The sequence below is a fragment of the Musa acuminata genome, chromosome BXJ3-6 (assembly GCF_036884655.1).
Source record: "Musa acuminata AAA Group cultivar baxijiao chromosome BXJ3-6, Cavendish_Baxijiao_AAA, whole genome shotgun sequence".
Lineage (NCBI taxonomy): Eukaryota > Viridiplantae > Streptophyta > Magnoliopsida > Zingiberales > Musaceae > Musa > Musa acuminata.
In genome coordinates, this window is record NC_088354.1 from 34,881,495 (window position 1) to 34,904,434 (window position 22,940).

The following is a 22,940-nucleotide window of genomic DNA, read 5'->3' on the forward strand; positions in this document are numbered from 1 at the left end:
TGAGATTTTCATATGTGATTTATAAGGAAATCGATCACAGTGAAAAGTTTATATAAAAATAATAATTTAAAAGATAGTAAAAATATATTTTTTATTTTTTTTATTCGTACCCTTTTTTACACGATAACACATGCTTTTTTTTTATTTGATAAAATTAACAATGTAAGGATAATTAAGATTAAATATTTCACTTTCGTAAGTATAGAAACTTTAATATTATTTTTTAAATATAAAAATTAGGATACTAATCATAATTAATTATAAGGATAGGGAACATTCATGCGACAACAAATGCTCTCCTCGATGGCTACCTCACTAAATATTTAACGATGTCCCCACTTTACCCTAAAATATAATATTTTATTTGTGACTCCAATTATAACTATCGCTTATTTCATTGTTCTTTCCTTATTCTTGCCGATTAATAACCTTTCTTAAAAAAGACAAATGATAAAAATATGATTCAATCTTATGACTTACTATTTAAGATATTAGTCAGCTTCTATCTCACATCTTCAGAACATTTAACCCTATTAAAAAAAATTATTGAATAAGATTTTATACATTACTAGTATATTAGTATCATAGAGTATATATATACACATACATACATATATATATATATATAGGATGATAGTATGAAGCTTTGATCCAATAAGAGTTCAGTGAAAAGCCTAATTGGATTCGACCAAACATGTCGAAGTCTAACCGAATAGGACAAGTGGCTGGTTTGGTTGGACCCAACCACATTGGACTCTTAATACGTCTCCTCACGCAGAGCAATTACGCGATCACACGCATTTCCCGTGACGGCTTGCATCGGTGGGGCCTCCCTTGTGGATCCCACCGTCGCGACTGTTGTCAGGAAGGTGTTGGATTGGGGATCGATGAAGGTGTAGGAAACTATTTCGAAAGAAGTGAGCAATGAGTCCTTTGGTAACACGCCCTCGGTATTCCCACCACCCATATATTTCCTCGCAATCCCCAATTCCATTCCATCGATCGACCGGAAACCCTAATCAAGGTCCGCTCGGTCTCGATTTGGATCTCGTTCTCGGTTTCGGTCTCGGTCTCGGTCTCGATTTGGAGTCGTTTGCTCCCTCGTTCCGTTGATTTGTCCTTGCTCAATCCCGAAGTCAGATCTTGCTTTAGGGTTTCCGGAGCAGCAGCTGATCCATGGCGGATCGGAGCGCGGCGGCTGCGAAGCCCATATGGATGAAGCAGGCAGAGGAGGCTAAGATCAAGAGTGAGGCGGAGAAGGCGGCAGCGGCAAAGGCCGCTTTCGAGGCCACTTTCAAGGCTATGGAGAAGGCCAAGGCGAAGGAGGAGGAGGAGGAATCTTCCGACAGCGACGGGGACGAGCCGGAAGACCTTGCGTTGAAGCCCATCGGCCCCGTGGACCCATCCAAGTGCATCGCCGCTGGCGCTGGGATCGCCGGAGGCACCGCTTGCGCGCCGTGCACCTTCACTGTCGTAACCAAGGATTCTGACAGCCGGAAGATTCCCACCGGTGGAGCCCAGATCAAGGTGAAGATCTCGCCTGGTGTTGGAGTCGGGGGCTCCGATCAAGAGGGTATGGTTAAGGATCAGGGGGACGGGGCGTACGCCGTGACCTATGCAGTGCCCAAGCGCGGGAACTACATGGTGCATGTTGATTGCAACGGGAAGCCAATCATGGGGAGCCCGTTCCCAGTGTTTTTTAGCGCCGGCACAGCCATAGGGGCAACGAGCTTGCCTGCGGTGTCCTCTTACCCCAATATGGTGAATCAGACAATGCCCAACATGCCAAACTATGCAGGCTCAGTATCTGGGGCATTCCCGGGGCTGTTAGGCATGACGCCTGGTGTTGCATCAGGATCCGCCGGAGGAGTGGTTTTGCAGGGGATTGGGGCATCACTGGGAGAGATCTGTCGGGAGTACTTGAATGGACGATGTTCGAAGACTGACTGCAAGCTCAATCACCCACCACATAATCTGCTGATGAGTGCACTAGCAGCAACGTCAACAATGGGGACCTTGAGTCAGGCCCCTATGGCCCCTTCAGCAGCTGCAATGGCTGCTGCTCAAGCAATTGTTGCTGCACGGGCTCTTCAAGCTCATGCTGCTCAGATGCAGGCCCAGTCTGCTGGGGGCTCACCAGGTTTGCTATCCTTCTATATAAGCATACTGTGTTTGATGGTTTAGATTAAGTTTAATGTCTTGTTTAGCAGATCAGCAAAAAGTAGGAGAATTTCTCTGAGACATAATATGTTTATTATGTGCATATTGAGGATGCATTGTTCATGACTTGCTTTTACTTTGGTCATTGCAAACCTTCAATATAGTGGTCATGATGCTGGCATTTCATATATTTGCAGTCATAGAAGCCTTCTGGGAAATTTATTATCAGTATATTATGTAATTTATGATAGAAACTAGCAAATTTATGTAATGCCCCAGATACCTAGCCTGCATAACTTGGCATGTTGGTTCGTCTGATTATGTATTTTGTTATCAGTATATTATGTAATTTATGTAATCTCAGTATATTATCATCATTTTGTTTGGTATTGATCTTAATTATTGGCATAACCGTGGGGGTTGCACCAATTAAAAGCTAAAGAACTATAATTCCAATAATAATTAACTATGATAGTGTGCAAGGGAGATAGTAGTTAAATTATGTGAAGATTTAGATTATTAATAATGTAACATGGTTCTCTTGCAGTACTGGGATATGTTCTTACCGAATGTATATCTGGAAGGTTGAATAAGAAGTGTCATGTTCTTCCGAGTATTGGGCATTCACTATTTCTTGCTTCTGTTATGCTTATTGTGGTCCTAAGCTTAATTGTCAGAAAAAAATACTAAAGGATATAATATACTGCAATGTGCTAAGGAAAATGAAAAAAAAGGTATAGGAGTTATTTGGACCTTTTAAAGAAATTGTAAGCAGGATTGAACAATCAGTTTGTGTTTTTTGCAACTATCAATTGTAAGTGTCACATGTGCCCTCCGAGTGCCTAGTTTAAGAATTTTGGGTTGAACCTTGTGAAAGCCAGCGTCTTGAATGAGTCTGACACGCTTAGCAGTTATGCTAAGTAGGAAGCCAAATTGTTCAGATTGGTTTCATCTTTTTTCATACGCTCTCCAAACTTCTGAAATTTTTGTTGCCTTTTGGAACCCATGTATGTTATATCATTTACCTGATATGTGTATTATCATATGAGGATATTATTGGCCCTGCTTTTACATATGCTTATCACTCACGTGTATTGAATGTTTTGCTTTTCCTTGAATTTTATTGAACAATATATTGACTTCTTTAGTTTGTTGATCATTATACAGGCTCATCTGATGAGGCTTCCAAATCTGATGCTTTGAAGAAAACAATACAAGTCAGTAATCTTAGTCCACTTCTTACAGTGGATCATCTCAAACAGCTTTTTGGTTACTGTGGAACTGTTGTTGATTGCACCATCACGGAATCGAAGCACTTTGCTTATATCGAATATACTAAGGCAGAAGAAGCAACTGCAGCTTTGGCACTTAACAACATGGATGTAGGGGGGCGTCCGTTGAATGTTGAGATGGCAAAGTCCCTTCCTTCTAAATCAGCCGTGGGAAATTCCTCATTACCGTTAGTTATGCAGCAAGCGGTTGCTATGCAACAGATGCAATTTCAACAAGCCTTAATGATGCAACAAGCAATGGCCTCGCAACAGGCTGCTGCTCGAGCAGCGACAATGAAATCTGCAACAGAGATGGCATCAGCAAGGGCAGCTGAAATAAGTAAAATGTTAAAAGCAGAAGGTCTAGTTAGTGATGACAAGGAAGTTAAAAGAAAGTCCAGGTTATATATGTTACTATTTTCTTGACTCATTCCATACCATTTATTGATTCTTTGCTTTGGAATTTTTTGTAGGTAAATGAGCATTAAATTGAATGTGACCTTCGAAAATATTTGAGGAGTTTTTAAGTGCTTTTTTCTTTTTTCACTGATAATATATGCTTGTTATTTGACTCGATCTCTTATGGTTAGCTTGTACATTGACCATGATAAATATCTACTGAGCCTCTATCTTGTCTACTATAGCTTATAAGCTTTGACCATCATTTCTGTACTGAGTCTGGTTGGTTCATCATTGCATATTCTGATTCTTTTAGCAAAATAATTCAATTTATCATTGCTAATGTTTTTGCTTTAACCAGGTCCCCATCTATCCCTCGCCGTGATTCCAAGTCTCGATCAAGGTCACCCATTAAGTATCGAAGAAGCAGGTATTCTCGGTCTCTGTCACCTGCAGTGAGACATTCCCGAGACCAAAGATCAAGATCACCAATAAGATCACGCCATTCACGTCATGATGACAGGTCGTACAGAGTTGATCGTGATCTCTATAGCAGAAGACGAGAAAGGGATAGATCACGTGATCATTACTCTGGCTCAAGGAGAAACAGAAGTAGGAGTTCAAGTCCTCAAAGAAAATCATCTCGAGCTGGATCGAGATCACCCAAGCAACACAGAGAAAGTGCAAGCTCCAGAACAAAGAGGTCATCTCGAGCCGATTCAAGATCGCCAAGGCATCATAAATCAAGTAGATTATCTCCAGTAAATAGTCATCGGTCTTCCTCTCATCGTGGTAGGCATTCTAGATCTAGATCTAGATCCATTGAGCGAAAGCATCATTCAAATGAAAAAGAAGACTCCAGAAAAACCGAAAAGTCAAAGCAAGATTATAAAAGATTGGAGAGAAGTAATGAGTCCTCTAAAGATCCAAAAAGGTCAAGGGACATTAAGGAAGATAAGTCTGTGGCACATTCAACTGGCGGTCCTAAACGAAGGTCCTTGTCACCCAAGGATGAGAGAAGTGCTAATAAGCACAAAAGGTCTAAGCTGGATGATTCAAGTTCTGAAAAAGCTGACACTGTGAACAAGGATCAAAATATAGATGGGGAGTGCTCCGAGTCAATAGGAGATAAGAAGTCTGTGCAGTCTTCAACTTTAAAACAGCACAGAAACTTGGAAGATGGTGATGATGTTAAGCATGCTGAAAAACGATATTCAAGCAGGCATGAGAGTTCAAGATCAAGTCACAGGAAGCATGAAAAAAGTGACTCGGCCACTACGGAGAGAGAACGTCCAACTGTTGAGTCCACACACTTGAGGGATGATAAAAGGTCTTCACATCATTCAAGTTCAAGATCTCACAGAACTTCTCGTCGTTTGGAAGAGGGGTCCCTCAAGGCTGCTATTGACCAGAACAAAGTGGAGAAGCTAAAAGAGGACAACATAAAAACTAGTGGACTCGAAGCTGTCATCACCAAGGAATCTCAAATTTCAGATGACATCCATGGAAAATCTGACAACTGTTCAAAGTTGGAGCCTCACATGTCAAGTCCCTGTTTGACTGGGGATGAATCTATGAGAAATTCTAAGGCTTCTACTGGAGACACAAATCACATAGAAGGTACTTTCACTGGATTGACAAAAGATTGTAATGTTGAAAATGTGACTTGTAAAGTAAGTTTAATGGTGGGTACTGATGATCATACTGAAAACAAAGAGGCAGAGTTCCAGACTACTGAACTTGAGAATCGCAGTTCCATCAAAATTAAGGAGAATGTTGGGCAAGACCCAGCAGATTTAGATGATGATTGCTGGCAAAAAACTGCTGATTTGGCTGCCAAGTATCCTCCATATGTTGATCAGGGATCGGTATACACTAAAAGTGGTATGTCACCTTCTGGAACAGATATTACTGCCAGGAAAAGTAAATACACTGAGTTGAAGGGACCTCAAAGTACCATTCCTGATAAAATAGGAGTTGAAGGGGCACCAAATGTTGATTCCACAAATATTACAAGCATTACTAAAGAATGGTACATTGATCGTGACTACAAACCAGATGAACTGGGTACAAGTCATATGAATCAGCAGTCATCAAACTTAGTTGCTCATGTGGGCTCCCTTTTTGAGGGGCAGATCAATGGTTTAAGCAATAATGAGAAAATAAAAGAGAAAAGTGAAACTGAGGAATATGGCTGTGTACAGACAATTCAGTCAGTACCCCTTGATCATGGGAACCCCAGTGATTCCAAAGAAATTAGAAACGTGGAATCCTCTTCTGCCTTAATGGTCAGAGACCATGGATATTTTTCACAAGATTTATCTAACATGAATGATATTTCTTTCACTAATGAGAACTTGACTGATCAAAATCCAGAGGTAAATTTTGGAGGTCACAGGATGAAGTATGAAGGCAGATGTGGTGAACCACAGAGTGCTGGAGTAGTGGAGATCTCCTCTCTTAACAATCACATGTCCGCTGATAAGGTTGCAGAGTCAAATGAAGATTGGACGACCGCACATTCTTCTGTCCTGGATGCCCCAGCTAGCTCATCATCACCATAGAAGACTTACCACTGGACCTTAACAGAATACAGATGCAGCTATTAGTCTATTACTTGGCTTTTCTTTTTCTGATCCAGGAGTTTTACTTGCAGGAGATGGCGATAATGTCGTTGGAAGAGGTCTCTTTGCCATGGAAGTACTCCCTATGATAATTCAAGATTTGTTCTGTGGAACTATAATGATGAAGCCTTCAAAGGAATGAACTCTGTAGTCTTATTATGAGTTTGTGCTGATAAGATGATATCATCTGCAGTTTTAGTGCATCAACCTGCACGTGTTTGTCTCTGCAGGTCTTCAGTACCTGGAACACTTGGGAGCATCGCTGGTAGGTGACTCGTAAATCAAGGATATTATTGTTTCTTTGATAATTATTAGGTTTTGTATTCTTGGATGACTGCAAATTTCAGTGCATATTGTACGACTGGCTTGTCCTGGTTGATGAATTGTTCTATTAAATTAGTTGATTAGCTAGTTATCTCTATGATTGGCAGATATAGTTGTAACTGGAGTTTTGTCCTTAGGCAGTTCAAACACCAATAGCTTCTATGTTACTAGTAAATGCTGTCTGAAGCCTTAAACTTCGTGATTTATTTAGGTCTAGGAGTTTTTGATCTCTGGAAAAAAAATGCAGGGATATCTGCTGTTAGGGTTATTCAGTGATATTCAGGGGATGGATGGAGCATTTTCTATTGATGAGGTGCATCATTTCTTGTTATAGTCTAAAATTTATGTTAATTTCTTTTACTGTTACAATATACGTTGTTCATTTTGTTCATATGGTAATTCTATTTTCCCGTTTCTTTTTTTTTTCTTCTTTTCTTTTCTTCTTTATTTTTGGGTAACAGGACTCCTTGTTGATAGCCCAGTGTAAGTGATCAATGAACGGCACGGTATAGTTGTTGGTCGTCTGAGAACTGTCGAGGCCAAGATCAAAACTAGCGGTGTAGCTTCATGAAACAAGATTCTTTACTTTCCAATCAAGCTTCATGACTTATTTGCAACTGAATACAAGACTGGCTTCATGATAAGCCATTCTGAAGTGTCCAATTAGTTAGTCATACAACTTACTACCGTGGTCCTGTGGTATCCAAAATATGTGCAGGTATCGAAAGAGAATTGCTGCTGGGATAACATGAAAGCAAATTGGGCCATTGTTCCACCGATGCAAGAAAGGTTTGTTTGTAAAGCTTTTAAAGCACAAATTGGAAAATTTTCTCAATGCATTTGTTCTCGGTTTTCGCATCTGGAAATGGTTTTGATTTACACATTGTTTTTTGTATATAGTATGAAAACTTAAAATTTTTATATTCCTTATATTTCTTTTCTCTTTTTTGCCCTTTAAACTTTTCCTTCGTTTTTAATTTTCTTTTGGCTTAGTTATGTACTCTTTGCCTGTATTTTCTGAAGGTACATTATTAGGTCGTAGTGTCTGGCGTATGGCTATGAAGCCTACCAAGCCAATATTTTTATGATTTAAAATTTCTTTTGGCAGCTAAGATTCTGCCCAATTTTGTTTTGTTGAACAAAATGTTTTGGAATCAGGAAACTAGCTACCACTGTTTGTTCAGATCACCCATGCTTGTGCTACACTGCATGCAGAAACTACATTTGTTCTTAGGATGTGGGAAGACACCAGATGATCCGAGTAGGATGGTCTTGCTTCTGATTGTGTTCTTCACTGACCTTTTACGTTTTGCCTTGCATCATAAAATTTCTTGTTTCTCTTCTTTTTCTATATCTCCCTATGCTCATTTTTCCTTTTGAGTTAGGGTCTGCTTTGGATGACTATTATCCTTGGTAAAACTATGATCCTTGGTTAAAGAGAAAGATGCAGAGGATCAGCCAGTTCTCCTGATGGTGCCTGCGTATGAGCTGCTCAACAACCCCACTTGATGGTATTTCTTTTGCACTGACCCAAAACATGTTTCTTGTCTGTTCTCTCTCTCTTTTTTTGTTGTGCAACGGGCTGCTAAGTGAATGTCAAGGCAAGTATAGATCTTTCTTTTTAGTCTTAGGCCTAAAAAGCGAGTATAGATCCTGTACCATATAAAACTTCTGTTAGAATTAGTTTTGGAATCTGTGCAAATTTTACCTTTCTTAACCTTGCAAACCTCTAAGCAAGGGGACCTTGCTCGCTCTTGTTCAGTCAAATCTTCCTTAAACCACCATGTCCATGAAATCTTGTCGGTTCTCAGGCAATTTCCTCTCCATGTTAGTAATCACCTACTACTACAACCACTCTCCACGAACCTGGTTTCGACTACTCTTTCTCAAGAAAACACTCGTTCAACAGAACAACCCATGGTGGTGGTGGCTATTTTGTATATAGATTCTTTTTATCATATCAACATCATCAACGATATGTTCTCCTAGTGATATCTTATGTTCTTCTTGCACGATTATATTTACAAGTCTCTTTTGCGTTTGTTCATATTTTACATGTAATCATATCGTCACTTTTGTTTGGCATTTCACGGTTTTGTTGTTTCTTATTTTTATCTTTTTGTAGTCGGAATTATATCAGTAGCACTGTGTGTTTGTTTATGCAGTATGGCCGCCGATGCATTCAGCTTCCGAAGCCACGCACAAGTTTTCTTGAAAGCCTTTTGCGCGTGTTGCTTTTATTTCAAGAAACATTTACTTGATTCCTTTCACTTCTTATTTTTTAATTGTGCAACTTTAGATGTGCAGTTTATGAATTAAAAGGAAGTATTAACTTAGAAATAATTACCTATACTCAGAATCATCCTTTCCAAGTAAGGTTTCTCTTTAGTGCTTCATATTCATATGAAGACTCGAATTGCACCCCTCATCGATCCTATGATCCATCAAAATGACACCTTCCCAGACCATCGCCAATATCAGCTGTTCAGGACTAATTAGTAATATTGCTTCGATTTGCTTGCAAACAGTAATAAAAGGATCAGTTCGCCACACGTTATGGAAGGACATACTGTACTGGCAGCTTAAACCTGTTCAACCAACATATATATACACAACACCACTTTAACCTCTGAAACCCTTGACACACGTTACTTTTATACATTCACCTATCTCCGTGCATCATATCATCCTGCCACCACCGGAGCCATGGCCTCCTCTCCCCCCATCTCCACGACGATCTTTCCAGTGGCATGACCCTCCATGCTTTTGGCCCAGGCTGCTGCCGCTTCACTCAGTTGGTGCCTCGAGTCGACCACCGTCGTAACCTTCCCATCCCGCACCAGCTGAACCAAAAACCTCAAATCCTCCTTGTCATGCACGAAGATGAGCAGCGGCACCAGCTTCTTCTTCGCAAAGGTCAGCCTTTTCACCACTGAATGAAACCAGGTCCACGGCGTAGGAGTTAAATCGATCACCACCCCATTAGCCGCCAGGTTTGGCTCAAAAGTGGACCAGCTGATACCCACCGTGCAGTGTATCACCACATCGTACTTCCTCCCCGAGGGGCTGCTCAAGCTCTTGCCTTCTGGAGTTTTGTAGTCCAGCACCTCATCTGCACCCAACCTCTTCACGAGATCGATGTTCCGAGCACCACAGGTGGCCGTCACATGAAGGTTACCCAGCTTCGCGAGCTGGACCGCGAAAGACCCAACCCCACTGGAGGCGGCGGTGATCAAGACATTCCCGGGCTGACCGGTGCCATCAAACTTGGTTCCACCATCCCTCAGTGCTTGGAGAGCAGTGAGCGCTGCGATCGGTAGGCTGGCACCCTCAGCTGCTGAAACTTCAGGGGGCCTGTCCACTGTTATGTTCACCGATGCAACAGCATACTCTGCAAGTCCACCTGCATTCTGATCATACCACACACATCTCAAGTTAGAAAGATCCAGGAACTCAACATGTACTCACTAAACTTATCTATCAAGAGCAGTCAATTTGATCAAGAAGAACCAAATAACAAGAGCAACATACAAAGTATACTGGAATCTTAGTATGAACATACATAGCTTGCTTTCATAAGTTGAAGATGGGGAGAACTTCGAAAAATTACCCGAAAGTTAAGCATGGAAACCACCTTGTCACCTGGCTTGAAGCTATGTACTCCCGGACCGACCTCAACAACTTCTCCAGCTACATCGGTCACTAGTGACCAACCAAATACAGAACTTAGTTTCTATCCTCCATTAAAGAGTTTCAAGAACCAAATGCTAGATATATGCATATATGTATACATGTGTGATTAAGAATGCAGACTATGGTAAACATTTAAAAGTGCTTGTAGAAAGAAAATATGATTTACCGATCTGATTAGTCTCATATCGATGGCTACCAGATCAGAAACTAAATGTACAGTAGGCTTCAAGATGAATAGACACATCACAAGTAGTTGGTACTCTGATACTGTATAGCTTGACGCCCAAATGCAAAAAACTACATGAGCCAAGCTTCCAGGTAGGAGCTCTCAGATTGTGCCCATTGAGAGTGGGTAGTCACAACCGATACAAGACTTAAAAAATAAGGATTTCTTATCTTTTTTCGTGAAAAATTTAATCTTGATCAATATCTTTACCGGCCAAGCTGGCTGATATCTTAAAAAATTTGTCAAGCAAAATTTCAAACTTTACTGCATCATTACCGTATCAATACAGAAAGTCATTCTGTCAATGTTCCAAAGCTTCTACCAAAATTAGTTTATCTATTTTTATCTGTTCAGCAGCACATATTCTCTCCCTTCCCAGATAGTAGTAGTTCGCATACAACATCAAAAAAAGAAAAAAAAAATCAGAATATCCAAAAAGGAATATAGGGCTAACCAAGGTCTGTCGTACCGAAGTATACCACCCGTATCGGGCAGTACATCCGGTACGTACCGGTCCGACAGGTCATCGGTATGCGAACCGCCCGATACCGCTACAATGCTACAGTACTATACTATAACACTGCTACAGTATGGAAAAAATAAAAAATATTCGATTCACCAGGGCGTACCGCTCGGTATGCCCTGATGTACCGCCTGGTACAACAGTACCTTACCGTACCGAACCCAGGTCGAAACGCTGGTACGATATGGTACAGCGAACCTTGGGGTTAACAATCTATTCAGCAATCAATCAACAAGAAACCTAAATACAGCTGACAGAAAGCTAAATTAAATTCAAACCAGCCTCTTTTCATAAGGATTTCACATTAGCAGACAATCATAATGGAGAGGACACTCATTTACTTGATTTAAGCAGTAGCTTAGTAGCTTACCTGGAACAAATGGAAATTTTGGTGGCATAAGAGGTCTCATCACACCTTTTTGGATTTTCCAGTCAATTTGGTTGATGCTTGCTGCTTCCACTCTCAACAACACCTCGTCCTTTTTTGGTGAAGGAACTTGAATCTCCACATGCTGAAGAAGCAAGAATGAATTGTAATCAAGAACCATCATCATAAAGTCTGAAATAATTGCTTGACCAAAGCATATATTTATTGGCCAAAAGCTGCCCAAGCTGCTCAGAGGTGAAAGCCCCTCGGCCTAAACTTTAGTCACATTGTTGTGTGTGTTCATTTAGCACAGTTAGGTTCGACATCTTCACTACGTCCATTTGACAACATAGGGTAAAATCAACAAGAAAGTAGAAGGTTTCGAGGAAAATCCTCATTCTCTTGAAATGTGTCAATGAGGGTAGTAAGCTAAAATAAGAACCATGTAAATTTTCCTTTTTAAATACTTCAGATCAACTTTGACTTTTGAACATAACATAGTATCTTCATTGAATGGTTGAAACAGGACAAACCGATTTAGTCGTGAACATGATGAAATGATTTATATTAAAGGACCTTGTTATAAACAGTCAATTTTTTCTTTTGAAGTGGTGAAGATGGGTTTTGATCTCTGGGCCTTGTTATATATATCTACAATCAAGATTTTTTCTGGCTAAGATATCTAATGTCTTAAAGATAAAAAGAAGGTAAGTGAGCAACGTGCAACACCATGACAATTATAATTCAAGAAATTAAAGATCCAACTACCATGATTTAGAGAACATTCTAAATCTTAAAAGTGGGTAATCTATGTAGTCCATTCTTTTAGCACAAGTCAGATGTCTCATCCAATTCCTTCATTCCCATAATCCCCCTAAGATTTGGAGCCAAAGAATGTACAGACTTTTTGATCTGAGGTCACAAAGTTGTGGCACCAAATCAAAGCAGTAACAACAGTGGCTACAGGTGCACTGAATCCCCCCATGGATCAAAACCATGCCTCTCTTCGATTTTGTTTTATGTGGCATCTCATTCTCCAATCACATATACCAGTTCCTAAACAGAGCTCTTCCCTTACTCCATTCAACAACAATTGTCTTCACGCACCAACATAACTATCAAGGACATGTTTAGTTCTCCATATAGAAAGCAAACACAAATCAGCTCGAGACTCGATTTCCAGTAAACTAATCCTTGATGCTGACGCTTAGATCATACTCGCTCTGTCCCACTTCCTTGTACGCTTAAACTATAAGTCTTAGGTCGAACAGAAAGTGGGCAAAGCAGAATTAAGACGAATAAGCAAAGTCAACGGGGCATATCGGGGAGTGTCATAGCACCTTGAGACCAGCGGCTCCGCCGCCGTAGCCGTCGTACTGGACGGCGTGCATGGTTCTTCCGGCCATGGCGGAGGAAGCAAAATAGAGGGCGACGGGAGGGGCAATCCCGGAACTCTGTGGCTCGACCGAAGTTTCGACGCTGCCGTCCGTCTGGTCGAATGAGTATTTGTAGCCGTCGAATTGAACAAAATGACCTAATTACCCGTATCGGATGTCCTTTTCTGCGCGTCTGCCCGCCTCCGTTCGGCGGGACGTGACGTGTGACGTTGCCGACCTTACACGCTGCGTGGGCCCCACCTTTTGACACCGAAGCGAAGTCCGGAGAGTCCCAATGCGCGGATAACTTAGCCCCTCGTTTTCCACTCACCCCGTTTCAACGACTCGGTGCTCGGTCCCACTGTTCCATTATTCTACGAATCATAAGGCAGGTAACAGATGCGGGTTTCGGAAGAAGAACAGAAAAAGGCATCGGAGCCTTCTGGCGGGTTCCACACTCTTCGTGCAAAAGAAATCCCAAGGCTCCAGAACTCCTGCCCTGTCTCTTACCCTCGTGATGACAGCCAACCCAGTTGGGGTCCCACAAACGAGGGGCTCCATGTCCCTTCCCAATCATCGCTATGGGAGGCTATGCGGGTACGCAAGTGACTTACACTTGCCAGAAATATCAGGAATTATACTGAATATGATTTTTTATTATTATTTTAAAAAATGTCTCGTCATAAAAAATAAATAATATTATTTTTAAAGATAATCTCTCCCAGTAAAAGTTTTATATGATCATAATTAAATGAAAAATTTTATAAGACATTTACTAATTTGGTAATTTTTATGAATTTGAATATTGAATAGTTTAAGAATAATATATAAATCAATAGAAAAGTGGAAAAGAAGTTTACATCCGTCAATAATTAGGATTAAATAAATTAAATATATTTAAAATGATATAAATATATGTCAACAAAACTATTGATACTTAGTTAGAAAAATATGAGATAAATAATATTAATAATATAAGAAAAGTTAATACGAGAGATAAAAAAATTTTATAAATAAATAAATAAATAAATAAATAAATATATATATATATATATATATATATATATATATATATATATATATATATATATATATATATATATATATATATATATATATATGTATAACTTAGTCATTCTATATCATTTGATAGGGAATACATGATCAGTCGGTCATCACCCGTCGCATAAGCGTCATAGAGGAAAATGTCACCCGCTTATTTGCATAAATAGAAATCCAAGGGGCAGCGCAAGTCGGTTACAAACCACCTTCCCGTAGAATACTCATAGGAAAGAGTCCAAAAGGTAACTCAGATCAATTACAAACCGATCTTACTATAAAATCTTCATGGAATATACTATCTCTCTAAGGTAAAGTATAAAAATACACCATCAACTCAAGGTAATAGAGCGCTGGAGGGACCGACTCGAGAAGCCTTTTTTTGACTTTAGTCTTTGTATATGTGACACTTCTGGAGGAGATGCTTTCCACCTTGGATGACTCCACATATACGGATCAGGGCCACGAGCTGATAAGGACATCAACGACATTTAGCTTGGTTCATTGACGCTTCATCTGATTCTTCGGTGCATCGTCCGATCTTGCAACCTATTGCCCAATCGGTCAGTTGACTTTCGCAACTCCGATTTCCTTGATACAATTTTCGCTCTTCTTGGCCCGATGCCCGAACCCATGGCCCAAAGCCTTCTGCTGATATGTTGACCGATCCTTTGGCTCGACGTCCAATCTTTTGATATGTTTCTCTTTGACCCAACATGATTCTTCATGTTTTTAATTGTCTCTCCCTGATCGAAGCTTCCTGCATCACTCAAAACATAAATCAAATAAAAAACACTATCAATTGGTTTCATCATCAAAATTCGAGATTCAACAACTTTCAGATTTTGTTACCTAATTCACCAATGATATCAAAGGCATAGATAATGCTTACCTATTACTCGTAGTTTAATTCTTTATAATGAGACTGAAACCCTCTCGTCTCTTATCAGTATACTATTATCGATGCAATAGCCTCGAGTAAACATGACGAGCCTCACAAGAGATCGAGGCAAGAGCAAACATAATCTGACCCTACCTCAAGGTCATCATAGTGGAAGAGAAGTGAACAACCTGATTTGCCTCACCTGAGGTCTGAATTGACCTTCCTAAACCTGACCAGGACTAAAGTTTTTTTACACATAAAAGAAAAGGGTCAATTGGAAGACCCTCGACCAATAAGGACTCCACTGGAGAAAAGAGATAGATCTATATACTATTGTTTCCATCACGATACGACTATGAAAAAGAGGACTATCGCAATTTGAATGAACAAACTGAAGAGCTTATATGTCGAGGGCACCTCGGATAGTTCATCCGAAGACATCAAGAGCCATCACCCTGACCTCAGAGGTCAATTGAAAGACAAATTAACATCAACATTGGTGGACCAGCCTCGCAAGGAGACAACACCTCAAGTGACAAAGCTTATGACCAAGCCATGATTGAGAAGCACCCTAGGACTAGGGATGATTAAGAAATAACTTTTAGAGAGGGAGAGATAGAGTGCCTTGACCCGAACCATAATGATGCCTTGGTGATCTCCATGAGAATAGTCAATACCCAAGTAGAAAGGGTCATGATCGATATATGTAACTCTGTTAACATTCTTTATTTCGATGCCTTTTAAAAACTCATTCTCGACTAACAACCTCACCCCTATGGCTTATCATTAAAAAGATTTACAAGTTACTCAATCTCCCATTTTGGGATTATGAGTCTATATATCATATTCAAAGATGAGCCAAGCTCCAAAATAGTTATGACCAAGTTCATAGTGGTTGACATCCCCTCAGCATATAAGGCCATCATGGGTTGACCTACATTGAACAGGCTATGGGTAATGGTGTCAACCTATCACATGTTGATGAACTTCTTGACCAACACTAGCGTTGGGGAACTAAGAAGCAACTCAAGGGAGTCCTACCGATACTACCTCATGGCAATCTCCCTACCAAGAAGGTCTGACTTAAGGTACCACCAACGGACCTTTGAGATTCTACCAAATCCCTTTCGCACTCAGAATTGATAGAGCCACTGATTGAAACTCTCATAGACAAGGCTCATCCTGATCAAGTCATTAAGGTTGAGGCAACATTACCTAACGAGAAATGAGTACATCTTATCAAATTTCTCAGGGAAAACATTGAAGTGTTCGTATGGTTGCTAAGAGATATGACGGGAATTGATCAATCAGTGAACTCGTTATCTAATGAGCACTTGCAATGTATTCCTTGTGTCCCCACATAAGCAACTTTGAGATCAGCCACATCCATCATATGGACGGGTATATAATACACCAGTTTATCTAGTTATCTCGATGTCTCTCTCGAGTAACTAATGATCGGGATTATTTAGGGTATGTGTTTAAAGGCGAATCGGTCTCATTATTATGATCTTATCATAATTCGATTCTCATTACATAGATCTATGAATATCACAATATATGTATGCAACAAGCAATATAAAGTGATAAAATATCATAATAATAATAAGCAAAAAGACTACGTATTATGCCACATGTGTTATCACTCACATGATTGGCTTGTAAGACACTTATGACTAACAATAATATACTATACTATTTAAGACAAGACACTATCATTGGGTGGAGGAAAAGGTAAAGTTTCACCTCAAAAGTAGTACACAATAAACATAAAGATCCGAGCGTCGGGTTGCATGGATGCTAGCTTGGACGAGGAGCCTATAGCTCAAACTCAACCTAGATGGATTATTTGTCTCATAAACACTCCAAGAGTGGATCACTCACAACTGAGTCATAGTCATGTGAACTCTTCATGGATTCTAAATCTTGAAGAACCCTCAAAATTATAAGAGTTACCTCCCCAAATGAGGGGGAGGTTAAGACCTCTTCTACTCTCGAACTATTCGAGGATAGAGTTTGGATCTTAACCAACTATTGACTATTAGATCGGGAGAAACCTGTCCGAGATGGAAGAGACATCCTGACTTGAGGTGCTAAAGTCGGACAATGGACAACCTAAAGGTTGACTCGCCTTTAAGAGCTGGAGCTGAGGAGAAAGCTTTTGAAATATTAGATGCTCAAACAATGGAATAAACCTCACCCTGCAGGCTATGGGAGATTTATAGTTGGGGGATGATCTTTCTCCTCTTGTGATTGACACAAGTGTCCCTTCGACATCATGTCGAAGAGATGCTAATTTCTCTCTCTCCTTCGGTACTGAGGTATCAATCGAGATAGATATGAAGAAGAGACAATATCTTTCTTCCATTATTGACGCACCAATTAAGGTAGATATGAAAAAGATACGGTCTCTTTCCTCCACTACTGAGGCACCAATTGAGAAAGATATGAAGAATTGATCTCTCTCCTCCCACCATAGAAGTCGACAAAGGAAAGTGAACTCTCTCCTCTTGCGATAGAGCCACCCTCTATGATTAGGTCAAGCATCTCTTCGGGACCACTTCGAAAAGGTATATAAGTTATGAAAACTGGACCCGCACTAAGATAAATCCGCCATGATTGAGGCGTAAGGCCAAATGCACCTGAGACACATAAGTCAGGAAAAGTCGACCCTCATTAGAAGATTTGCCATGATGGAAGCACAAAGTCAAATGCGCTTGAGACATGTGAGTTAAGAAAACTCGACCCGCATTAGAGGATCTGTCATGGCGGAGACATAAAGCCAAATGTGGTTGAGACATATGAGTCGAAAAAACTTGACACCCGCTAGAAGATTTGCTACGATAGAGTTGTAAAGCCAAATGCACATAAGATGCATGAGTTGGGAAACCTCGACCCATGCTAGAAGATCTGCTATGGTAGAGGCACAAGGCCAAATATGCCCAAGACGCATGTCAAGAAAACTTGATCCACGCTAGAAGATCCACCATGATGGAGGCATGAAGATAAATACGACTGAGATGTGTGAGTAAAAAAAACCTGACCTACGTCAAGATAAATCAACTATAGTAGAAACATAGGCCCCATATACCCGAAATGCATAAATCGAAAAAACCTAACCCATTAGACAAGATCTTGAATGCTCTCACACTATACGAATTAAATGACATACTTCAAACCCCTCTTGCAAGAGCCTTAAAGCATGCTTAGGAGGGGAAGACAAATGATAGGAAGTACACAATCAACCAGTCATCACATCCCACATAAATACCATAGATGGAAAGGCCCAGATGACTTGCCACCCGCTTGTCTATATGGAGTGGAGTCCAAGGGGTAACTCGGGTCAGTTACCAACTGCCTCACTATGAAATATTCACAGGAATATTCTGTATCGATTATAAATTGCCTCCCCTATGGAATATTATTAGGAATATTTTATAAGAGCCTAAGAGGTAGCTCGGGTCGGTAACAAACCGCCTCCCTTATAAAATCTTTAGAATATGTCATCTTTCTAAGGTCGAGTATAAAATCACACCCTTAACTTCAGGTAATGAGGATACTAAAATCGAGAACATAAGCTCACAAAATTTGACTTCGGAACTAACTTGAGTGTTGGGGGATCGACTCAAAAAATCTCTTTCGATTTTGATCTTTGTGCAGGTGACACATCGAGTAAAGATACTTTTTAGTTTGAATGACTCTGTGCATACAAATTAGAACCAAGTTATTCTGACAAAGATATCAACGAAATTTAATTTTAACATGATCAATTTCAATGAATTAGAATTACATTACCATTTGTTATTATTGCCTACGCTTTCTCGAATATTATTTTGAGATAGAGTCAAAATCGTGGGCTTGTTTAATCTACAATTTCCTCGATAATATTAACGCAAATACTATAAATCATTTTTATATTCAGATTTAGCCAACCACCTATTCAGAAAACAAATGATATTATCAGAATATTAGATCACCAACAGTGCGTCATTGGCTCGATTGCTGCTGACCCACGAAAGGTTGGGTCAAGTCAACAGGTCCGACTCGATTCGACCCAATTCGATCTCTATTGAGTTCATGATTATTGTGTTGGCATTGATTGATATGCGTGGAACATATTTTGAGAGAGAGAGAGACAGAGAGAGAGAGAGAGAGATACATATATGTTGGCCAAAGGAGAGAGAAAGATAAGGCTCGGCCGTTGTGTGATGTGCACGCATCACAAAGCGAAGCGGGAACTAAACGTTGTCCATGATGTATGCTACGGCGTCCTTGTAACTGTTCCAGAGGCCGTCGGTTATCTTCGCCACCATCTCCGACGCGCCCTCGAGCACCTGCGGCAGCACCTCCGACATCTCCTCCAGCTTGCCCTTCGTCTTCTCCACCAGCTCGGCGACGGCGGACGTGGTGAGCTGCAGCGACCCCCCCGCGGTGCTCGCGAGAGCCTCGAACAAGCTGGAGGCGAGCGACACGGCCGCGTCCCTGGCGAGCTCCGTGACGCGTTCCAGCGCCGACCTGATGAGGCCGCCGGTGAACTCGACGGCGTCGTAGGAGGCCTGGCGGGGGAGCTTGAAGAGCTGGACGAGGGCCACGATGAGGAGGGCTGCTCCTCGGAGGACGACGAAGCTTGCCAAGTTCGCCAGTGAGGCGATCACCCAGAACACAAACTGCAGCAGCGCGAGCGCCATGGCGATCTTGCTGTGGCTATCTTTACTTGGGAAGGAAGGAGGCAAAGGAGGATATGTTTCTTCTTGACTTGAGCAGGTCACCGCCACTGGTCTTACAACAGAAGTAGGAGAAAGGTCGTGAAGGCATATAAAACTAAGGTGATCTGAATACCAACCACAAGGCCATGAAAGCTTCAACGCATGAGGATAGATTGAGCATGACAACTTTGTTGGCACAGTAGTTGAAAGCTCCAATGGAGTTAAAGAAAGGTGTGGTACTCCGAAGGAGAAGAGAACGGTGTAGAGCTCATTCTCTATCTGTGTTCCATCACCAACCAAACCTTGCTATCAGAAACATTGATTTGTCTTCTCCATGGCACACATTAAGCTAGGATGGTCTAAATCCATGGAGGTCAAGGTCTTTGCAGGTTACCTCAGAGCAATTGCCTAGAGGTTCAAGAAGGCAAGGTCGTAAAAAAGAAATCGATGTGCTTTTGATGCTATGTTGACTGAGGATGAGGCCACAAACGCATTAAACTATATGGTTGACTTGACTTTTCTTGGTTAGTTGAAATGACTTCATTCATTTTCTTTTAAATATCAAATAGTACGTAAGAAATGACCTAATACATAGATACATCATATGTTGTTGATATGATTGATAGAACTATAATAATCGAAAAAGACATTAAGAAAATTATATCAATAATAAGACAGAAAATGAATTCGAATTTGTTAAAAAAAAAAACTAAGACATGAAATGAATTCGAATTTGAAGCCTAATTTTCAATATATATATATATATATATATATGATATTTTTTTTACTTTTACATTAATAAAATACATAAGTGTATATATATATATATATATATATATATATATATATATATATATATATATATATATATATATATATATTATGATATAAAAGCAAAATACATGCTTGACTTAAAACATTTCACTATTTTTAGTGGAGTATAATCATATATCTAATTTGCTTTCTATGTAATGTTTGTTCTTTTAGTTTCATTCCCACCATATATTTTTTTTCCTTCAATATTACATTTTTAAGGAGACTTCAATACTTGATTCAATTTAGCTCTTAAATTGTCATAAGTCGTCAATTGGTTTCTTTCGGTTGGCAATAGGTTTTGCATTAATTTGCTTTCCGTTCTTTAACCTATGCTTGATTGGAATCATAGTAACATTAGCTCATATTGGAATTCTTTTACTACGATAAAAAAGAACTTACTCAAGAAAAGAAAACAGTGTATTTTATGATCAATCTCAATATAGAGGTCTTAAAATCTTTATATATCTCACTTTATTATATTAAACATATCCCAAATTTCATAAGCTATGTTGGTGAAGTGATGTGTCGTGACTGACTGATGAGTCGGCACAGCTTGGTCCACGAGTCGATATCGAGAGTCAATGGTCGACCGAATGGGTCGCCGAGGTTGATCGACCACAGGTCGGGATGCTGGTGTCAGGATGTTGGTTGATGTCTCTCGGTCGGAACGATCGTGACTCGGGGGTGTCTGCTCTCCTAGACAAAAGGCCCTGGGCATCGATCGGGATGTCGGATCCGCCTCGAGGAAGACGCCTCTCGATCGAGATGATCACGCATCGGTAGGTGATCGCTCTCAGGCACGGAAGGCCCTCGTAGGGTGGTTACCGACTTTGGCCCCTCAACAAGTAAGTTAGTACCTGGTTCTCTGTTTTTGCCTCTCCCCTGGCCACATGTCGACCATAGGTTTTTATATTATTGTACGAGGGTCGACCGCATACGGGTTTGGCGTGGCATGACGTTGGTGGTGACGTGGCTAGACCCAAAATATACCTTATAACTCTAAATCTTAATCTCTTACAAAATCGTGTCAATCTTTCTCACAACATTCGGATCTATAGTCTCAATTAATTGTGGGGCCCCACAAACCTTTCGAACACTGCCATATATTCCAAGACTTTTAGGGTTCTATTGGATCCAAATGCCACCATAGACTCGGATCCAATCACCGACAGTCTCATTAAACCCAACTCTTTCCTTCGCCTTACCGACATCATTTCTTTATTCATATTTCCGTCAAAATAATTATATATATATATATATATATTATATTTTTATATTGTGGTTTGGTATAACGTTATCAAATTAATATTTTAAATTAAAAATTATCGAATGAAGTTTTTATATATTTGGTAAGTGAATATGACGCATCACAATCACACTAATATTTTAGGTCTAAAATTTATTAGATGACATTTCAAACTCTTAACTTGAAGTGATTGATATTAACATATACAAATGATCTAAATATATAAAGAGATATATTTAATATATAAAGTGGTTGAAAATCAAGCTGTCACTTGGCCAAAAAAATTGGATCTTGGAAATTTAGGTGCATCATTTCTCATAATTAAAGTTGAACAAGAGAAATCAATTCCTTATCTTGAACTAAATCTTTATAATATTTCAAAATATTATTTTTTTATGATTTCATAGGTTTATAGAAGGTCTTTATTTATATTAGTTTTAGGTTTTAAAAATTAACTAATTAACAATATGAGATAATTAAAAAACATAAAAAATAAAAAATAATAAGACAAATAAAAATGATAAATAGTAATTTTAGCTCTGTGAGAATAGTTTACAGTAACACCACAAAAAATTACACAGATAACAAGTCTTGAGATGGGAAGATTGGCAACTTCCCTAACCTGGAGCTCCAAACCTGGGATGCATTGAGCAGGAGGGAGCTTCTTCCTTAAGGGCTGTCACCTCTGCAGCCACTGATGATTTGACAGCCTCTGTTGTAGGGATTTGCCCTTGGAGAAGCATGGCAGCTGTAGTAGGGAAGTCCAGGTTTGTTGCATGGCACCACATCCCTCCTGAGAGCCTCATAGCTGATGTACCTCTTCCCAGTGACACTCCACAGTAACCTCCTGTTCTCCTCTGAGCTCATCTCCACCTCCTCCACCCCATCCTCCATCAGGCAGCCCCCAACTCTCCCATCGCAAGGCAGCTTCACCACCACTCTCCCTGCAGTGTTGTTGCCCAGGAGGAAGATGAGTGATGCCAAAAGGATCAGGCTCTTCTTTGAAGTGTAGCCTGAGCTGAGCTTTGCCATCCCCTTCCTCTTGGCTGAGATCTGCCTGCCTTATCTTTCTTGCTAAAAGGAAGAAGTATTTAAGGAGATGTCAGCTGTCCCATCTGCTCTGGCATTGTGGTCACACATAGAGAGAGAGAGAGAGAGAGAGAGAGAAACAACCACATCATTGGTTTGGTTCCCACTGTTAAACGACAGTGGGAGTAACATCTGTCAAGAGACAGGATTTAGTGTTAGTTGAAGGGGTACATTTAAG

The 22,940-nt window shown here is 40.2% G+C and overlaps 2 protein-coding genes across 4 annotated transcripts; one reads left to right on the plus strand and one right to left on the minus strand.

The window, feature by feature from the left end:
• The first annotated feature begins 943 nt into the window (after nucleotides 1-943).
• On the plus strand, nucleotides 944-7,638 carry LOC135580990 (uncharacterized). Of its 3 annotated transcripts, XM_065156229.1 has the most exons (6): nucleotides 945-2,140; nucleotides 3,328-3,832; nucleotides 4,192-6,719; nucleotides 7,026-7,091; nucleotides 7,240-7,335; nucleotides 7,497-7,638. In XM_065156229.1, exons 1-3 carry the CDS (start codon nucleotides 1,177-1,179, stop codon nucleotides 6,392-6,394), a joined length of 3,672 nt encoding a protein of 1,223 aa, XP_065012301.1. In that variant the 5' UTR covers nucleotides 945-1,176; the 3' UTR covers nucleotides 6,395-6,719; nucleotides 7,026-7,091; nucleotides 7,240-7,335; nucleotides 7,497-7,638. The 3 variants fall into 3 exon arrangements, with proteins under 3 accessions (XP_065012302.1, XP_065012301.1, XP_065012300.1); XM_065156228.1 differs by having other exon boundaries at nucleotides 7,240-7,638; XM_065156230.1 differs by lacking the exons at nucleotides 7,026-7,091; nucleotides 7,240-7,335; nucleotides 7,497-7,638 and having other exon boundaries at nucleotides 944-2,140; nucleotides 4,192-6,118; nucleotides 6,207-6,322.
• Nucleotides 7,639-9,262: 1,624 nt separating this feature from the next.
• On the minus strand, nucleotides 9,263-13,086 carry LOC103989258 (chloroplast envelope quinone oxidoreductase homolog). The gene is made up of 4 exons (XM_009408061.3): nucleotides 12,928-13,086; nucleotides 11,591-11,732; nucleotides 10,389-10,480; nucleotides 9,263-10,188 (listed from the first exon to the last, which is right to left on the minus strand). The coding sequence occupies exons 1-4, from the start codon at nucleotides 12,991-12,993 to the stop codon at nucleotides 9,463-9,465; spliced, it is 1,026 nt and encodes a 341-aa protein (XP_009406336.2). The 5' UTR covers nucleotides 12,994-13,086; the 3' UTR covers nucleotides 9,263-9,462.
• Nucleotides 13,087-22,940: the final 9,854 nt, after the last annotated feature.

Bases quoted from the DNA above. Each gene is read 5' to 3' on its own strand.
- LOC135580990 (XM_065156228.1), top strand. From the start codon at position 1,177: ATGGCGGATCGGAGCGCGGCGGCTGCGAAGCCCATATGGATGAAGCAG. The intron at 2,141-3,327 runs GTTTGCTATCCT...ATCATTATACAG, and splicing joins GTCTGCTGGGGGCTCACCAG to GCTCATCTGATGAGGCTTCC. The intron at 3,833-4,191 runs GTTATATATGTT...TGCTTTAACCAG, and splicing joins GAAGTTAAAAGAAAGTCCAG to GTCCCCATCTATCCCTCGCC.
- LOC103989258 (XM_009408061.3), bottom strand. From the start codon at position 12,993: ATGGCCGGAAGAACCATGCACGCCGTCCAGTACGACGGCTACGGCGGC. The intron at 11,733-12,927 runs GTGCTATGACAC...TTGCTTCTTCAG, and splicing joins GCGGAGCCGCTGGTCTCAAG to CATGTGGAGATTCAAGTTCC. The intron at 10,481-11,590 runs GTAAGCTACTAA...GTTGGTCACTAG, and splicing joins AAAATTTCCATTTGTTCCAG to TGACCGATGTAGCTGGAGAA.